Raw genomic sequence first — 16,273 nt, 5'->3', positions numbered from 1 at the left:
TGTTACACTTTTTAGGAAAAAAGAAATTATATTTAATTAACAATTGCTTAATGGTGGCAGGCAATCATCTGACCCATAGGTGGCAGCCATCTCAAGCCAGAGGACGAGAGGACTCGAGCCGCCACGCATATAAAGGATTTATAGTGAAAACCTTTGTTTTTACGGGTAAATTTTTTTGTCACTCGGCCCATTTCATCAGCCAGGATCCATCCCCTGCTGAAGGCTTCCCCATGCCAAAACCATCTCTCAGGGTCCAGTAAAGTAACAATCCATCGAGCATCTTGCACCCAGCGCCAATAGCTCTGCTCCATCTACGTGGTAGACGTCCCCTCAGTCGTCTTCACTCCTTTGGCTGCCACTCCAGAGTTAGTCTCGACCATCGGCAACCATCCCTTCCAGTGATGTGTCATGCCCAGGCCAACCTAATTTTATTCACTAAGACAATGGAGAAAAAGTAACCCGTAAAAACAAAGTTTTTCACTATAAATCCTTTATATGCGTGGCATCGGTTTTATTTTATTATTCATTTCTGTTTTTCTTGAGTAAGAGTTTCATTTTGATCACATTGGTATTTTTAATTAAATATGAAGAAAAAAAGAATTCCTAAAAAGTGTAAAGTTATGGAATTTCTTTTTCACGAAAATAAATTGTCACGCACGAGTCTGTGTGCAAAATGTCAGCTCGATTGGATCACGGGAAGTGGGTTAAAAAACGACCGAAAGATTTGCACGGTCGTAAGCGCGCAAGCAAGCAAGTGAACTTAATATAAAGGATTTAAAAATAGGGAAAAGTGGGCAAAGAAGTACGATGGAGAGATGCATGCTTGCGATTAAAAAGTGAACCCACAGATCGGACAACACGCGCAAGTTCAGAGACATCAGGAAGTAACTTACGTAGTTTTTATTCATTTCACGTTAATATGCTCAAATGCATCGCCAACATTCAACAGTGTGTGTGGGAAAAGCCTTCAGACATGTTAAGTTTAATGCACATTTAAACAAATGACTTTGGGGGTGGGGGGGGGGGCAAGGAATAAAAAAAACGCTTCAGTAAGCTATCCAGAGGTCACTCACATTAACGAAGTGACCATCACTCTCTAATGTGCTGTCGGGTTGTACCGCGTGTTGTCTCGGCAACGATGTCCAACTCTTTGCTCCGCGTGCTGGGAGCTCCTCCCGGAAACGGAATTGGTCTCGCTCCACGAACACTAAAACACATCGGAGAGCTACACGGCACGACCGCGAAAACCTACGCAGGAGCGCTCACCACGTCGCCTGCGGTAGAGTATACAGCGTTGCACGCCCCAATTGGCTGGAGTCCCTGGGTATAGTCTAGTGGCCACCACTCGGCACCGTCCCCATTATTCACCACTCCTGCCAACAGGTCTCAAGCTAAGAGAGTGGTCAGTCACGACAAACATTGCCCAGGTGGCTGGTAGACTGGGGTCGGCGGCACGTGGCTCATAGCAGCCACAGCCCATAATAGTGAGAGGTATGCTGGATGCGGTGACGAATGTTGATATACTGTGTGGGTCACCAATCTGGACTTGGATAATATTTAGCGCCGGTCACCACACAAAACTGAAAATCCCTCACTTATCCCAATTGAAATGAATGCCAACTCTAATAGAAGTCTGCCGCTCTGAAAAATAGTGTACCAGCCAATAATGATTGTGCTAATAAACACACGCAAACTAACCCACCAATTGCCATGCCCTGTGAGCGCCAAACACAAATATAATTGGCTCTGGCAGTATTTTTATGAGTTGCGGTGATTTTAACAAAAGCGCCAGGACTTTTTTGTAATTCATATTTCCATCTCTTTATATTATACTATTATAATTTTACTTCGCTCTGTATGACCCATCATTGTTTGGCGAAAGCAGAATGCAAGAATGCTTTTCCCAAAATGGAGGCGTGGGCACAGGTAACTCGGGACAGTGGTGTGAGGTCACATACCCCGGTCTCACAAAATTGACAAACTATTCCCACCAGCAGGCAATGTAGTGTCCACAAAGACTGCATTTCCCCTGCCCCCCACAACAACTTCGTAATCAACATCAATACGTCACGACACGGGTGTACGGGGGATGTGACGGTGTTAGTAGTGAGTTACACGCGCCTTGTGCTCTCGCCCGCGGTCTCCCCGCACCGTGTTGTTTTATAACTCGCGCTGCTGTTGCTTAATAGCGGGCGACCGGGGCGATTGCGTGCGTGAAAAACGTGCAGCTCTCCCACGCGAAACCTCGCCCCACCTTGCATGCTCCACCAGTGTCAACTGTTAGACCCTCCTCCATACATCCCTCCAGCTCAACTCAACATGTTCCACCTCAATACGTTCCAGCCAATTCCTCTGCCTAAACACGTTTCATCTCCTAAATCCACCTCGGGACGTTAAACATCCTTCGCCTACCTCAACGTGTTCCATCCTTTTCACGCACTTCCAATACGTTCCACATCCCTTCATTACGATGCGTTCCACTCAATCGCTGCACCTCACCACGCTCCACGGTGACACACGCACCTCGTCACGTGGCACAACTTCACGCGCGACACCAAATCCACCCTTCTCCCATCGCTACCGCTCACCCTCCATCGCTCATCGACCTCCCCTCCCGGCTCCCCCACCATCTCCGTGGCTCCCCTCACCTCCTGTCTCTCCCACCTCACCGACCCCCTAGCCGTTGGCGCGTCACGGCTACAGGAGGCGACGCACGGCGAGGAGCGAGTCGGCGCAGACCTTGAGCAGGGCACACAGCTGGGTGCTGCCCTCCACCGAGGCGGTGTGCTGGAGCTCGCGCGATGCCCACGCCATCTTGCACACGAGCACCGCCTCGGCCTCCTCCACGCCCCGTCGGGCGACAGTCCGCGACACGGCGCCACCGCTGCCGGCGCCGGAGCCGTCACGCCCACCAGGGCGGGACAGGCCGGTTGACTGGGTTGGGGGTGGGGTGGGGGTGGGTTGGGTTGGGGGTGGGGTGGGGGTGGGGTGAGGGTGGGGTCAGAGTGGGGTTGGGGTGGGATGAGAAGCACACGCGCGTACATTACATAATCAAACACGCGTTTGCGTGCAAGCAAGCATACTAGCTCACACACATGTATATGTGAACACAAACACATGATCAGGGCCGAGATGGATTTGTGATATCACAGGAGATAGCCCATCCAAAAGTGGATTACTCATGACTAATGATGATGATGGCTGAAATGTCCAACAATAAAAACGAAGTTCAGCAATGTACACATCTGTTGGAGCATACAGTGTCTGATAAGCACCATGTGATTTTAACATTCGCCCGTGCCAATACATGCATTTAATATAAAATAACATTGCATTATATTATCTATAAATTTTAAATAAATCATTGGATCAGAAGCCAATTATCCATTTATTATCGTATAACTACCCTAGTTGCTTGTGAGCACGTGGGTGAGCTCACTCACCGATGTGAGGCCCGACAAGGTGCTGGAGAGAGTGGTCAGGGGGGCTGTGGCACCCACAGGACCCCCCCCTTGCCCAGCCGAGAGGCCAGGGCGGACGTCCGGCACGGCGAGCCCTGCCGGTTCGGCGCGGGGCCCCGCGGGACGGGCCCCGCGCTCCTCTGCGCCGTCAATGCCGGCGTCCCCCTCCATTTCTGTCGTTGCCGCCGCTGCCGCCGCCGCCACCTTAATGCGGCGCTCGCGCACCTGGGACAACGCGGCCTGAGGGTTCAGGGCTGCGCAGCAAGCGGGAGCATGTGGGCACGTACAGACACACGCGGATGGTCACGTGAACACCCAGAGGTGGAGGGACACACAAGCACACCATTGAGAGGTTGGCTACTGAAGATGTGTTGGTTCTTCACGAATATTCGATTCTCACGATGAATGCATTGAACTACGCACAATATGTTCTACATATTTGTACCATTATAGATACTAAATGCCCCACAAAGGCAAAATAAATCGATACGTAATTCAAACCATCACCCTGAATAATTAATCATTCAGAGGCATTCGTCAACACCTTGTCACCATCGTCACTGAAGCCTTCGGTAGAGTACCTGGGTTGTCTTTATCGACGTCCGAGTCCAACTCCATGCACGCAACGCAGTAGTTCTTCCGCTGCCTGTCCTGCAGCAGGATCGTCTGATATGGGGCAAGGGGGGGGGGGGAAGTAAAACAGACACCAGCATCAGCACAGCAAATTAAAAAGTCGCTCCACCTACACTGACCGTTGCAGCCACTACCACCGCTACCACACGATCAAAGTGTTCTTTCCATCGTGTTATACACATTTAACAATCATCAAGCAAGTGAGGTGCGTAACAAGTTGATATGCATTTTTGCAGAGAAGTTTCTGATCAACGTGGCTATCGGAAGGACTGGAAGCTTGAGGAAAAACCCCTACATAAAAAAAAACACAAATGGAACGCCGGTCGCGCATCGCCCAACCAACTGCAACTGCCTCTGCTCACCCCGCACTCATCGCAGCCTTCGCCCAGCATCTTGTATCCCTTGAGGAGGTATTCGCCCATGATCTTGCTGATTTTGTCCTGCCGCTCGCGTCGAGCAGTCATCACCTTCATCTCCGCCTCGCTCGGAGGTTCCCAAGGCGCCTCGGCCTGCTCCGCTGCACAGGCACAGCGTGCACGCGTAGAAATTACAGCCGCGCGCTCGCAATCAGCATCTCTATTTCGATTTAAAGCTTTCGCGACTGCAGGGGTTCATCTTCTTGGTTGTTTCGGTAAAGTCACGTAGAATGGAAATAATAAAATAATAAAAATAAAACATCATAAAATAATTCTCACGACGTTTCGGCCACAACGCAAGCAGCCGTCCTCATGTGGAGAACAGGTCTGTCGAGTAGACAGAGCCTGAATGAGTCATTGAGACTGTCTACTTGACAGACCTGCTCTCCACCTGAGGACGGCTGCTTGCGTTGTGGCCGAAACGTCGTGAGAATTATTTTATTATGTTTTTATTATTATTATTTTATTATTTCCATTCTACGTGACTTTACCGAAAGAACCAAGAAGAATTAGCATCTCATTATAGCAGGGCTCCTTGAGATGCAATTCCTGTAAGAACTAGATTTAGGTATTGCAGTCGCACATGCTGTATGCGTATACAACGTATCTGTGTATATAGTTAGACAAGTTTATGTATTTGCGATTGAATATAATGATTTGTTTGCGATAAGAAAGCCCTTTACGCAGGGTCGTCTCTGAATAGTTCACACGCGTTAAGCGACTCGTATCTCATCTCAAACATTTGAAAGGGCACGCCGAGTAGCGGCTGTCTCTCTCCAGACACAGGTGATTCAGCACCTGGCCTCCAAGCGGACATTAGTCTAGCAGGAGAGAGCCACGGTTCCTTTGTGTCATCCACATTGAATTATTTTGCGGGTAGTTTTCTAACGGCAATTTTTGGACCAATGACCCCCACATCCGTACGCTGTGCGAGCAATGAGGGTTATGAGACCATACGTCACCACGTTGGTCGGTGCGGATTTGTAAAGGTTGGTGAGCACAGACGGGGAAACATACAAGTAGCGTACAACAAACGGATGTCGCGCACTGCTGCCCACGACGCATTGTAATAACCCCTCTAAAAATAATACACATTTATAACGCGCACAATATTTAACAGACATAAACGACCGTGACTCCGGGGCGTTGAGTTGTCGTTCGACTGCTGGGCGGGACAGATGTTACGGGGGGGGGGGTGGTGGGGGACTTTAAATGACACTTAAAAGTCGGTGTAGATTGAACGTTGCTGTGAATTTGCAACGTGAGGATGATGATGGCGTTCCAGGTTAGACGTCGCTTGGCTTGCGACTTCTGCCGAGACCGCACGCACTTCAGGCGATTTTGTCAAAGGCACACAACTCGGATAATCTTAATTTTGGAGCTTTCGTGACTGCAGCAACTTGGATAAACCGTGCACAGGAGCACACAGACGTGCACCCACACGCTACACTAATGCCAGAAACAACAAGTCATTTATCTACATATACACTGCATTCGACACATTACGCCTGTAAACTACGCATTGCGGTTACGCAAATGTTGCATTTATAGACAGCGTGCGTTTGTTTATTATTTAATTGCGTTTGGTCTCGCTTAGCAACGCTCTTAGGCCGAAGCCTCGGTCCCGCCTGGTTCCCGCCCTGGGTCACCCCTCACTTCCCACGGCCGCCGCCTCTAGTCGAGCCCGGGGTGGAGGCGCGGCGAGACCGGGCCTCGCAAGTATGCGACGCGTTAAATGAATTTAACGCGAAATCAAAACACATTTTTGGTTTCATCTCATTTTTTTTTAAACCGCACAAAGCGCACGAACATTCTTCAGACGCCGTACCGGAGTTCACCGCCATCTCGAGCCGTGGAATCTTTGCCGCGGAGGAACTAATGGCGAGTTTGAAATGAAGCGACCAAGCGTTGTCGGGATGACGCGGGGTGGGGTGGGGGTGAAGGTGGGGGGCTTACGGAGGCTCGCGAGGCTGCAACGTCAAAATAAAACGCGATTCGATTTTTCTACCCGCCGCCCCACCCACGGTTATGGGTGATCGATGGTGTTGGCTGAACCAATGGGGGGGAGGGGGCGGTCCAGGCGACTTGTGCTGATGAGACATTGAATGTCGAAACCGGTCCAGAGTTTGCTTTGCGTTGATGAATCGGTCTTATAAATCCTGATTTTGCTGATTAATTGTGTAACACTTTTTTTGTTGCCTTAGGTAGTGTTATTTTATAATGGCTTATGCCTCAAAAGTACAGAACTGAAGATTTCGTGACTGCAAGGATTCATATTCTTAGGTTTTTTCGGTAAAGTCACGTAGGTAAAAACATTAAATTGATAAAGTAAAAATAAATAAATATATGAACGTCGTGCTTTTTATTTTACTTTTATTAATTTTCATTTTTTTACCTACGTGACTTTACCGAAAAAAAAAAAAACCTAAGAATATGACTATTATTCCCCGACTAACTTTACTTTTGTGACCATGACACAAAAGCAAAGTTAATAATCCACTCCATTAATAACAATGTGTAACAAACATTTGTTTGTTCCTGGGTAGTAAGTGTTAATTCCTAATTGCTTATGCCTCAAAAGTCCAGACAATGGCTATTATTCCACACAAACTTTGCTTTTGTGACCAGGACAGTGATATTTTTAAATTTACCTATTTTCAACGAAAAAACGCGGTGTGCATTTGTGTCATTCCTTCACGTAAAGTCCTGGTCACAAAAGCAAAGTTTGTGGGGAATAACAGCCATTTTCTATACTTTTGAGGCATACCCAATTAGAAAAATAACACTTACTGCCCAGAAACAAAAATCGTGTTACATAGTGATATCAAAGCTGTTTTGAAATTTACTTGTGTTAATGAAGCGATCCTATAACGTCTGATTCTGCTGATGAGACACTCAATGTCGAAACCAGTCCAGAATTTGGTGTACGTTGATACACCGATCCTATAAAGCCTGTTCCTGCTGATGAGACACTGGATCTCAAAGCTGGTCTAGAATTTACTTGTGTTAATGAAGCGATCCTATAAAGCCTGTTCCTGCTGATGAGACACTGGATCTCAAAGCTGGTCTAGAGTTTAATTGTGTTAATGAAGCGATGCTATAAAGCCTGTTCCTGCTGATGACACACTGGATCTCAAAGCTGGTCTAGAATTTACTTGTGTTAATGAAGCGATCCTATAAAGCCTGTTCCTGCTGATGACACACTGGATCTCAAAGCTGGTCTAGAATTTACTTGTGTTAATGAAGCGATCTTATAAAGCCTGTTCCTGCTGATGAGACACTGGATCTCAAAGCTGGTCTAGAGTTTAATTGTGTTAATGAAGCGATGCTATAAAGCCTGTTCCTGCTGATGACACACTGGATCTCAGAGCTGGTCTAGAGTTTACTTGTGTTAATGAAGCGATCGTATAAAGCCTGTTCCTGCTGATGAGACACTGGATCTCAAAGCTGGTCTAGAGTTTAATTGTGTTAATGAAGCGATGCTATAAAGCCTGTTCCTGCTGATGAGACACTGGATCTCAAAGCTGGTCTAGAGTTTACTTGTGTTAATGAAGCGATCGTATAAAGCCTGTTCCTGCTGATGAGACACTGGATCTCAAAGCTGGTCTAGAGTTTAATTGTGTTAATGAAGCGATGCTATAAAGCCTGTTCCTGCTGATGACACACTGGATCTCAAAGCTTGTCTAGAGTTTATTTGTGTTAATTAACCAATCCCGTAAATCTTCATTCTGCTGGTGAGACACAGCATGTCGGAACCGGTCCAGAATTATGCCCTTCTAGAAGGTCGTGTGAACAACATCGTGTACCTATTATGCTGACAGACATATACGTGTTACAGTCCGTTTATCTATTTAGTTACGGTAATCGACAACTTTATTAAAAAAATATTCCGATCTTCTTGGTTCTTTCGGTAAAGTCACGTAGAATGGAAATAATAAAATAATAAAAATAAAACATAATAAAATAATTCTCACGACGTTTCGGCCACAACGCAAGCAGCCGTCCTCAGGTGAAGAACAGGTCTGTCGGGGAGACCAGTCGGGGAGACCTGTTCATCACCTGAGGACGGCTGCTTGCGTTGTGTCCGAAACGTCGTGAGAATTATTTTATTGTTTTATTTTTATTATTTTATTATTTCCATTTTACGTGACTTTACCGAAAGAACCAAGAAGATGAATCCCTGCAGTCACGAAAGCTTTAAATCGAAATATTCCGATGTTGATGTATACTTCAAGAGCAACAGTTACAGCCTCGCATTGAGGTGGAGCCAGATGATTGCATCGGGTGTGGCAGAGCGGTGCATCGCTGCTGTGACGATGCCTCCTCTTTATTCGTATTTGTGAATCGGGCACTGAGTTGTTACACGTCCCATGGTTCTGTTCGGTGTGTATGTATGTTGAACTTCTTTCGCACCGTGCGTAGTCAAGCGTGCTAATCGGAGGTTCTGTCTGGTGGCCACAGTCTCCGCACACTGCCCGGAGACTTTTCAATTCTCCATTCGTGCATCATAACCGCATCATCTGCTGCAGCTGCTAGCATGGTTTGTGTGCTAATCCGGTGCAGGCGTCGTGGCTTCACCACCGTGGCTTGCCTTTTACGTATCTCGAGGTGCAGTTTCTCTACGGGCATTCATCTCTTTAAGTATATTTGCGCCTCTGTATATGAGACTCTATGCATCACCGTGTTTGAGGTGCGTAGCCACAAGTCGCGATGTGGCTGAACAAATGCACTTGCAGTACGCGTGTAGAGACAGCAGGTGGCGGGAGATCATTTAGAGACCCAACCGATTGCCTTTGCTTTAAAAGCAATGCCATCCCAGCCATAATCACCATCACGACATCCACGCTCATTTGTTATGGAGCTGCTGCTGCTGCTACTTGGTGTGAGATCCTCACAGTTTTAGGACAGCAGAACGGAGTTGTTCATCTGTAGCTCCCGCGGTGGTCTTGAACAGTCTCTGCCAACTAAAGTCCGCTCAGCCGTGACAATCGGTGCTCTTGAGATCAAACCAAAAACGTGTTAATCTTCTGTTTAGTTGAACTTAGTGTCACGTTCCCAGTGCCATCCACGCTTCCGTGTCAGTTATATATATATTATTTTGTCTGAGTATGGCGCATTAACACATTCCTGCGGAGAGAGCTGGTATGAACGTTGGGTTGCTCGGTCAATGGCCAGAGTCAACGGCGGCGTGGTGTATTCCGCAAATATGCCCGACTGTGAGGGCGGGCACAAGCCGGCGTGAGTAGGTTAAACGTTGAGTTTTATAAGGGCACCACGGGGTGACCAGCCCCTCCCCACCCAGCCCCACCCCTCCCACCCCCACCCTCCCCTCCCAGCCCCCACCCAGCCCCACCCCCCACCCAGCATCTCCCTCCCCACCCAGCCCCTCCCTGCACGACGGACGGACACAATAATCCCATGTGGGCCGGTGTAACCAGGAGGTTCCTACCAGTATAAATCTTTCGATTGGATTACGAAGCATTGACAGCATCGAAGAGACGACGAGGACGATGCTTTCTGCTGCTGCTACTGCGTTGGCATTGGTGCACAAGCACAGCCAACAGAGTTAGGCAGCACATTCATCAGTGACAACACCGTGTGCTTTCTGCTGCGTGGCCTTAAAGCGAAAACATATTTAAGAGGTAACGTTTCGGGCAAACGGCACTTCTTCATCGCACGCGAAATAATAATTAATACAGTTATGGAACTGGCGGTGGATTAAAAAACGTATGCGAGTTGGAGACACCCTGTTGAGTGTTAAGAAACATTCAGTTAAGTGGGCACGGGTAGGGCGCTAGAAGTTATGATGATGATGATGAAGAAGCTTGACCCAATTTATCATTCGGCCTTAAGATTTGCATTGAACTGCCCATATAGGAACCACCACTGCGATCTCTACATTGGGTCAAACTTACCATCACTTAATGATCGACGGCTTGTACATCAGATTTTATTTATTCACGATGTACTTACAACAAAATCAGCAGACTACCTGCTGGATCTCCTCACTGTTTCGAAGAACAAATGTAACCTAAGGTCCTCGCTTATTTATCAGCTTCACATTCCTTTTTGCCGTACAAATACTGGAGGACGGGCCTTTGCTGTTGATGCCTCAAGGGTCTGGAATTATATCGCCAATAAACTGAAACTTGGATCACGTCCTGTGAGATCTGCACTCAAAACTGCTCTTGATGAGCTGTACAGCTCCCAATGCAACTGCGATGCTGAGTGGCCTGAAATAAAATGCATCGCTCCGGATGTCCGCTGCAAAGTATGATTTTTAAGTTTTCGATGATCGTGTGCTGAGCTATAAAGGTGCATTGATATAGTACGATACTACTGCTGATATTTGTGCTGTTATGGAGAAACTCATGCTCGTGGCTATGGCTACAACGTTTTTTTGTAAACATGTTATGTGTATCGTTGATTGTAAAATTGTAATCACAGTTGCTATGATCACTGTTGTTAAATTGTTTTTATAGTTTTATGTTGATGATTTCAGAAACGTTATGGTTAAGCCATGTTTGTTTGTTGAAGTACTGAGTTAGCCTCATAATATTGATCTGTATTGTCTTTGGGTTGTTATGTTTTTTAACTTAAATTCCATTGTGATTTTTGCATACAGCCGTGTTATACTTTTTTTATGGAAGATTTTGCTGGTTTCTCCTGGATGTTGCTGTTGCGTGTCGTCATTTTAAGATGTTTTGTGTTCATGTTTTTGTTTGTTGCACCCGAGTCAAGAGCCACATGGCTCACAGGGCTATACCTAATAAATAAACTTGAAACTTGAAATAATTTACTTACGTATCCAGGAGAGCCGCGCTGAGTCGTAGCACTCTCGGGAGGAAACCGGTGGACTCGGAGAAAACCGACACGCGCGAGGGGGCAACACTGAACCCCCGTACAGATGGAAAGAGATGTCGATTACATTTCGATTTAAAGCTTTCGTGACTGCAGGGATTCATCTTCTTGGTTCTTTCGGTAAAGTCACGTAGAAATTATTTAATAAAATAATAAAAATAAAACATAATGAAATAATTCTCACGACGTTTCGGCCACAACGCAAGTTGGGCATAGTGACTTTAAACCCCTCGCCAGACTCCCTACGCATTTCACAAGTAGCACTAATCGCATTTCTGCATTTCCCATAAATATGCTAAATTCCTCTTGATATGAAGACACTCTTCGCCTCCTCCATCCCAACATAAATAGTCGCTTCAATCCTAGGGCGTTCCATTTAGATGCTGTCTCCTTGACAGACCTGTTCTTCACCTGAAGACGGCTACTTGCGTTGTGGCCGAAACGTCGTGAGAATTATTTTATTATGTTTTATTTTTATTATTTTATAAAATTCTTTCTACGTGACTTTACCGAAAGAACCAAGAAGATGTCGATTAGTCCGCTTGCTTCGCTGCCTTCTCCTGGCGGGCCCAGGGTGTGGCACCTCTACACCCACACGGTAGGGCTGTTATCCACCGAACCCTCGCTGCTGCCTGCGCTGTGCTGGATAACAAGCGGCCACGTGCAGTGCAGCCACCGCAGCCCGGCATGACGATCGGTGGTGGAGCCGAAGGAGGGCAACGCGGTCGAGAGGGCGTCAGTCGTGGTGAAATCAGCTCTCGTGCAAGGTACTCGATTGATAACTAACTACATCACAGGACCGTGAGAGATGGCGACGGCTTGGGGTCGCTTTCATCCAGCAGTGGATCGACCTTGGCTGATGATGATGTGACCAAAGGGATATGGCCTGGACCTATGTCCTCCTTCATCAACTGCACCATATTCATGGGATTTCCATGTCGCTCTTTGGCTCCTCCAAATGCCACGAACCTCAGATCGTCACATCTGGTGAAGTGCTCTCCTTTGCACAGGACGGGCTGGTGTTTCCACTCGATCCAGATATCCACTCACCATCCCCCGAGAAAATCCACTCACCACCCCCCTCGGCAATCAACTCACCATCTCCCTAAGCAATCCACTCACCATCTCCCTCGGCAATCCACTCACCATCCCCCTAAGCAATCCACTCACCATCCCCCGAGAAATTCCACTCACCATCCTCCTAAGCAATCCACTCACCATCCCCCGAGAAATTCCACTCACCATCCCCCTCGGCAATCCACTCACCATCCCCCGAGAAATTCCACTCACCATCTCCCTAAGAAATCCACTCACCATCCCCCGACGCAATCAGCTCACCATCCCCCAGGTAATGCCACTCACCACCCCCCAGGTAATGCTACTCACCATCCCCCAGGTAATGCCACTCACCACCCCCCAGGTAATGCCACTCACCATCCCCCTCGGCAATCCACTCACCACCCCCCAGGTAATGCCACTCACCACCCCCCGAGAAATTCCACTCACCATCCCCCAGGTAATGCCACTCACCACCCCCCAGGTAATGCCACTCACCATCCCCCTCGGCAATCCACTCACCATCCCCCGACGCAATCAACTCACCACCCCCCAGGTAATGCCACTCACCATCCCCCAGGTAATGCTACTCACCACCCCCCAGGTAATGCCACTCACCATCCCCCTCGGCAATCCACTCACCATCCCCCGACGCAATCAACTCACCACCCCCCAGGTAATGCCACTCACCACCCCCCGAGAAATTCCACTCACCATCCCCCAGGTAATGCCACTCACCATCCCCCAGGTAATGCCACTCACCATCCCCCGACGCAATCCACTCACCACCCACTTAAGCGATCCGCTCACCATTCACCAAATGCTAGTCAATCCACCACCCCGCTCCCCCTCTCTAATCCCATCCACTCACCTCTCTACTCCCCCCTCACCCTCTTCCATCCCCAGCAGATGTCTGACCGGATTAAGCACAATAGATAGGGATTTTCAAATTGAATATAGCAATCATAATCATCATAATCCAGAGGCCCGCCGGTTGGATTCCGTCTCTCGGCGTGCCAGTTGAAAACAATGGGGGGCAAATTACTTAAACCCCCCATAATTGTTAATCCACTGCTGGATGAGGTCCTCTCCAGTACCCCCTCACCTCCCCCAGCGTGCGGGTAGTGCAAGCTTATTTGACCGTAACTCACCACGCTGGTCTTTGCCGAACGGTGCAATTTGACGGGTTACCGGATTTAACTATGACGTCGTCTTTGCGACACCTGTGATTAGGCCTCGGCAAGGCAAGGTAATTGTACCCTTTTACCGGGTAAAAAGGTAAAGGTGTCGACATGCCAAGGGGTAAGGGTAAAGGGTAGGGTAAAAGGTAGGCTCGTTGCTTTTTACCTTATACCTTATCTGCTACAGGGTAAAAGGTAGGGTAGAGTGATTGTATTGTGGTAAGGTAAAAGGTAGGGTAAAGGTAGGCTCGTTGTTTTTACACTTTTACCTTACCTTGCCGAGGCCTACCTGTGATCCTGTGGAGCGAGACGCTAAAGCCAAGTGAAAGCGGAACAGGTAAGGCCCCACTGAGGTTATACAGCTCTTTTTTCAGAAGCGACCCGGCCACAAATTATAGCTCAACGGAGTGGCTTATCACGTGTGTAAATGTGTAGCAGCCAAATACTGTAAAGGGGCGATGTTGATTCTAAATGTGGAGCGGAAAAAACAAGAGGACCCGGAGAAAAAATTCCACGCGACCACGGTGAGAGAGACACGCAAACTCAAAATATACAGCAGCAGGCGTGAGGCAGCACGTTCATCAGTGACAACAACGTGTGTTTTCTGCTGTGTGGCCTTAAAGCGACCTCCTGTATACCGGGCGACGCAATGCCCGATCCACACATACGAAGGAGACATCGCAGCCGATACATCCCCGCTGCACCTGACGCGGTTGTCCGGCTTGATCACCTCAATTTGAAAATTGTCGCCGTTGCTCTGCGTCAACGCCACAATTTAATTAGTAACCACGGCTCTTTTACACGGGAGGTCTGTGGTGCTTCGCGAGCACAGCGACAGCAACGGCAACAAAGACAAAACAACGTCAATATTACAGAGAGCGAGTACATCAGCATCCTTAAGGGATATTGCACAATGAGCAAACCGAGGCCCTTTGCGTTAGGAACCGGCAAACATTGGATCGATTCCTGGCCACGGCCACGCACATCAGCGGCCAGTGACATTTGAACCGATGCTGGACCACTCCACATCCTTTTACCAACCCTCGCCGGCCAGAATGGTGAAGTATGTTCAAACAACAACAACAACAACAACCACCAAGACCGACACGACGTGGTTGAAGCATTAATCAATGGAATGATAAAGAGTGGAAGGGTGGGTGGGAGGAAGGGACTTTAAATAATTATTTAATTTTTAGAAAATAATAATGAAATCTGACAGCCCCCCCCCCCTTCCGCCCCTCTCCTTAATGCGCGAGGCACTCATCAGCTGTAGTGGATGACCCCAGGTGACCGCCCCCCACTCCCCCTCTCCCGCCCCCACGGCTTAACAGGTTGCATGTAAGGGCTTAGAAGCGGCGCGTGTTTTGGGGGGGTTAGTGCCGGCCAGTGTGACAGGTTGATGGGGGAATGGGTGGCGGGAAGGGTATGGGGCTGGAGGAGGAGGAGGGGGGTGCATGAACGAGAGGACGAGGAGAAATCACCACCAACCATGAACTCAAACGACTACTACATTAGGGCTCTTGTCTTGAAGCTATCCCCACCAGGATGGCGTGTCCAGCGCGGGGCGTCCGTTACAGAGCCAGTGTGTAATCTTCGTTAATTGACAGTCTTTAAAGATGGCCATGTGAAGATGTTGATGATGGTGACAGTGATCATGCGGCGGTTGTGATGATGATGATAATGACCATGTTTTTCCACTCTGCTAGGCACCACGTGCTCGGGATTAGTACCACGTGACCCAATCTGACAGCTCCAAGTGCTGTCACGTGCGGCTTTCAACTGTTGAACCCTTAAAACACCTATATATACACAGTACAAGTATCAACATATTTATTTTAAGAAAGTCAATAGCAGTTGCCCTGAGGATCTATTTGATCTCGCAATGAGAATGTGTAATTTCCACATATTAGTTCAGGAGAGATGAGCGCCGCCCTCCAAAGCAGGTGGACACATTGATTTATACTTTAAAAAACCAAAGAAGAACGAAAATTACGTATTTAATTTCAACACAAAAATATCATTTTATAATAATAATTGCATTGAATTCGTGTCTTTGTGATGATAATGAGGGTGGCGCGTGGTGGAACAGCTGAGCGCTCCAGACGTGCAAAGGCGACGACAATGGATTTATGAAAAGAATAAAATAATAACGATAGAAGGAGTAGTTATTTCAGAGTCCACAGACACACAGGGCACACGCGCGTGCCACGCGGCGAGTGTCAGATACGGTGACAATGCGGTGATGCTGAGCCATCTGTACCGGGACAGATGTCCCACCCGCTCTCTCTTCTGGCCATCATCACCCATCACCGCTCTCTCTCTCTCTATCATCACCTTTTTCTCCATCATCACCCATCACTTCTTTCTCCCTCGCCATCACCCATTCCCCCTTATCTATAACTCCATCATCACCCATCAACTTTAACTCCATCATTACCCGTCGCCTCTTTCACAATCATCATCATCCATCATCTCTCTCCTCTCTCTCGTTACGCTGCAGACTCAACATCACCATCAACGTGGCTCATTGAACCTCACCATCACGACGACACCGGCTAAACTCACCAAAACTCACCAAAACTCACCAAAACACCCACCAGTTGCCTACTGCACTAAACCACCACAACCACCACCATCCTCACCAACATCACTCCAATCTCCACTA

The 16,273-nt window shown here is 48.0% G+C and overlaps 1 protein-coding gene across 1 annotated transcript; it reads right to left on the bottom strand.

Annotated features, from left to right (window-relative positions):
- Window positions 1–881: 881 nt before the first annotated feature.
- On the bottom strand, window positions 882–6,477 carry ZNRD2 (zinc ribbon domain containing 2). Its single transcript, XM_061581840.1, has 5 exons — window positions 6,339–6,477; window positions 4,457–4,611; window positions 4,043–4,127; window positions 3,444–3,715; window positions 882–2,934 (listed from the first exon to the last, which is right to left on the bottom strand). Exons 1-5 carry the CDS (start codon window positions 6,352–6,354, stop codon window positions 2,698–2,700), a joined length of 765 nt encoding a protein of 254 aa, XP_061437824.1. The 5' UTR covers window positions 6,355–6,477; the 3' UTR covers window positions 882–2,697.
- Between the last annotated feature and the right edge of the window lie 9,796 nt (window positions 6,478–16,273).

Source organism: Lethenteron reissneri, chromosome 8 (genome assembly GCF_015708825.2).
Source record: "Lethenteron reissneri isolate LAM-NWPU_2019-01 chromosome 8, ASM1570882v1, whole genome shotgun sequence".
NCBI classification, from domain to species: domain Eukaryota; kingdom Metazoa; phylum Chordata; class Hyperoartia; order Petromyzontiformes; family Petromyzontidae; genus Lethenteron; species Lethenteron reissneri.
The sequence above is the reverse complement of the archived record's forward strand: the minus strand, read 5'-3'. Positions and strand labels throughout refer to the sequence as shown.

Coding starts and splice junctions, on each gene's coding strand:
- ZNRD2 (XM_061581840.1), bottom strand. Junction 4,128..4,456: donor AAGGCTGCGATGAGTGCGGG/GTGAGCAGAGGC, acceptor GCCCCATATCAG/ACGATCCTGCTGCAGGACAG. Junction 3,716..4,042: donor CGTCGATAAAGACAACCCAG/GTACTCTACCGA, acceptor CTTGCTGCGCAG/CCCTGAACCCTCAGGCCGCG.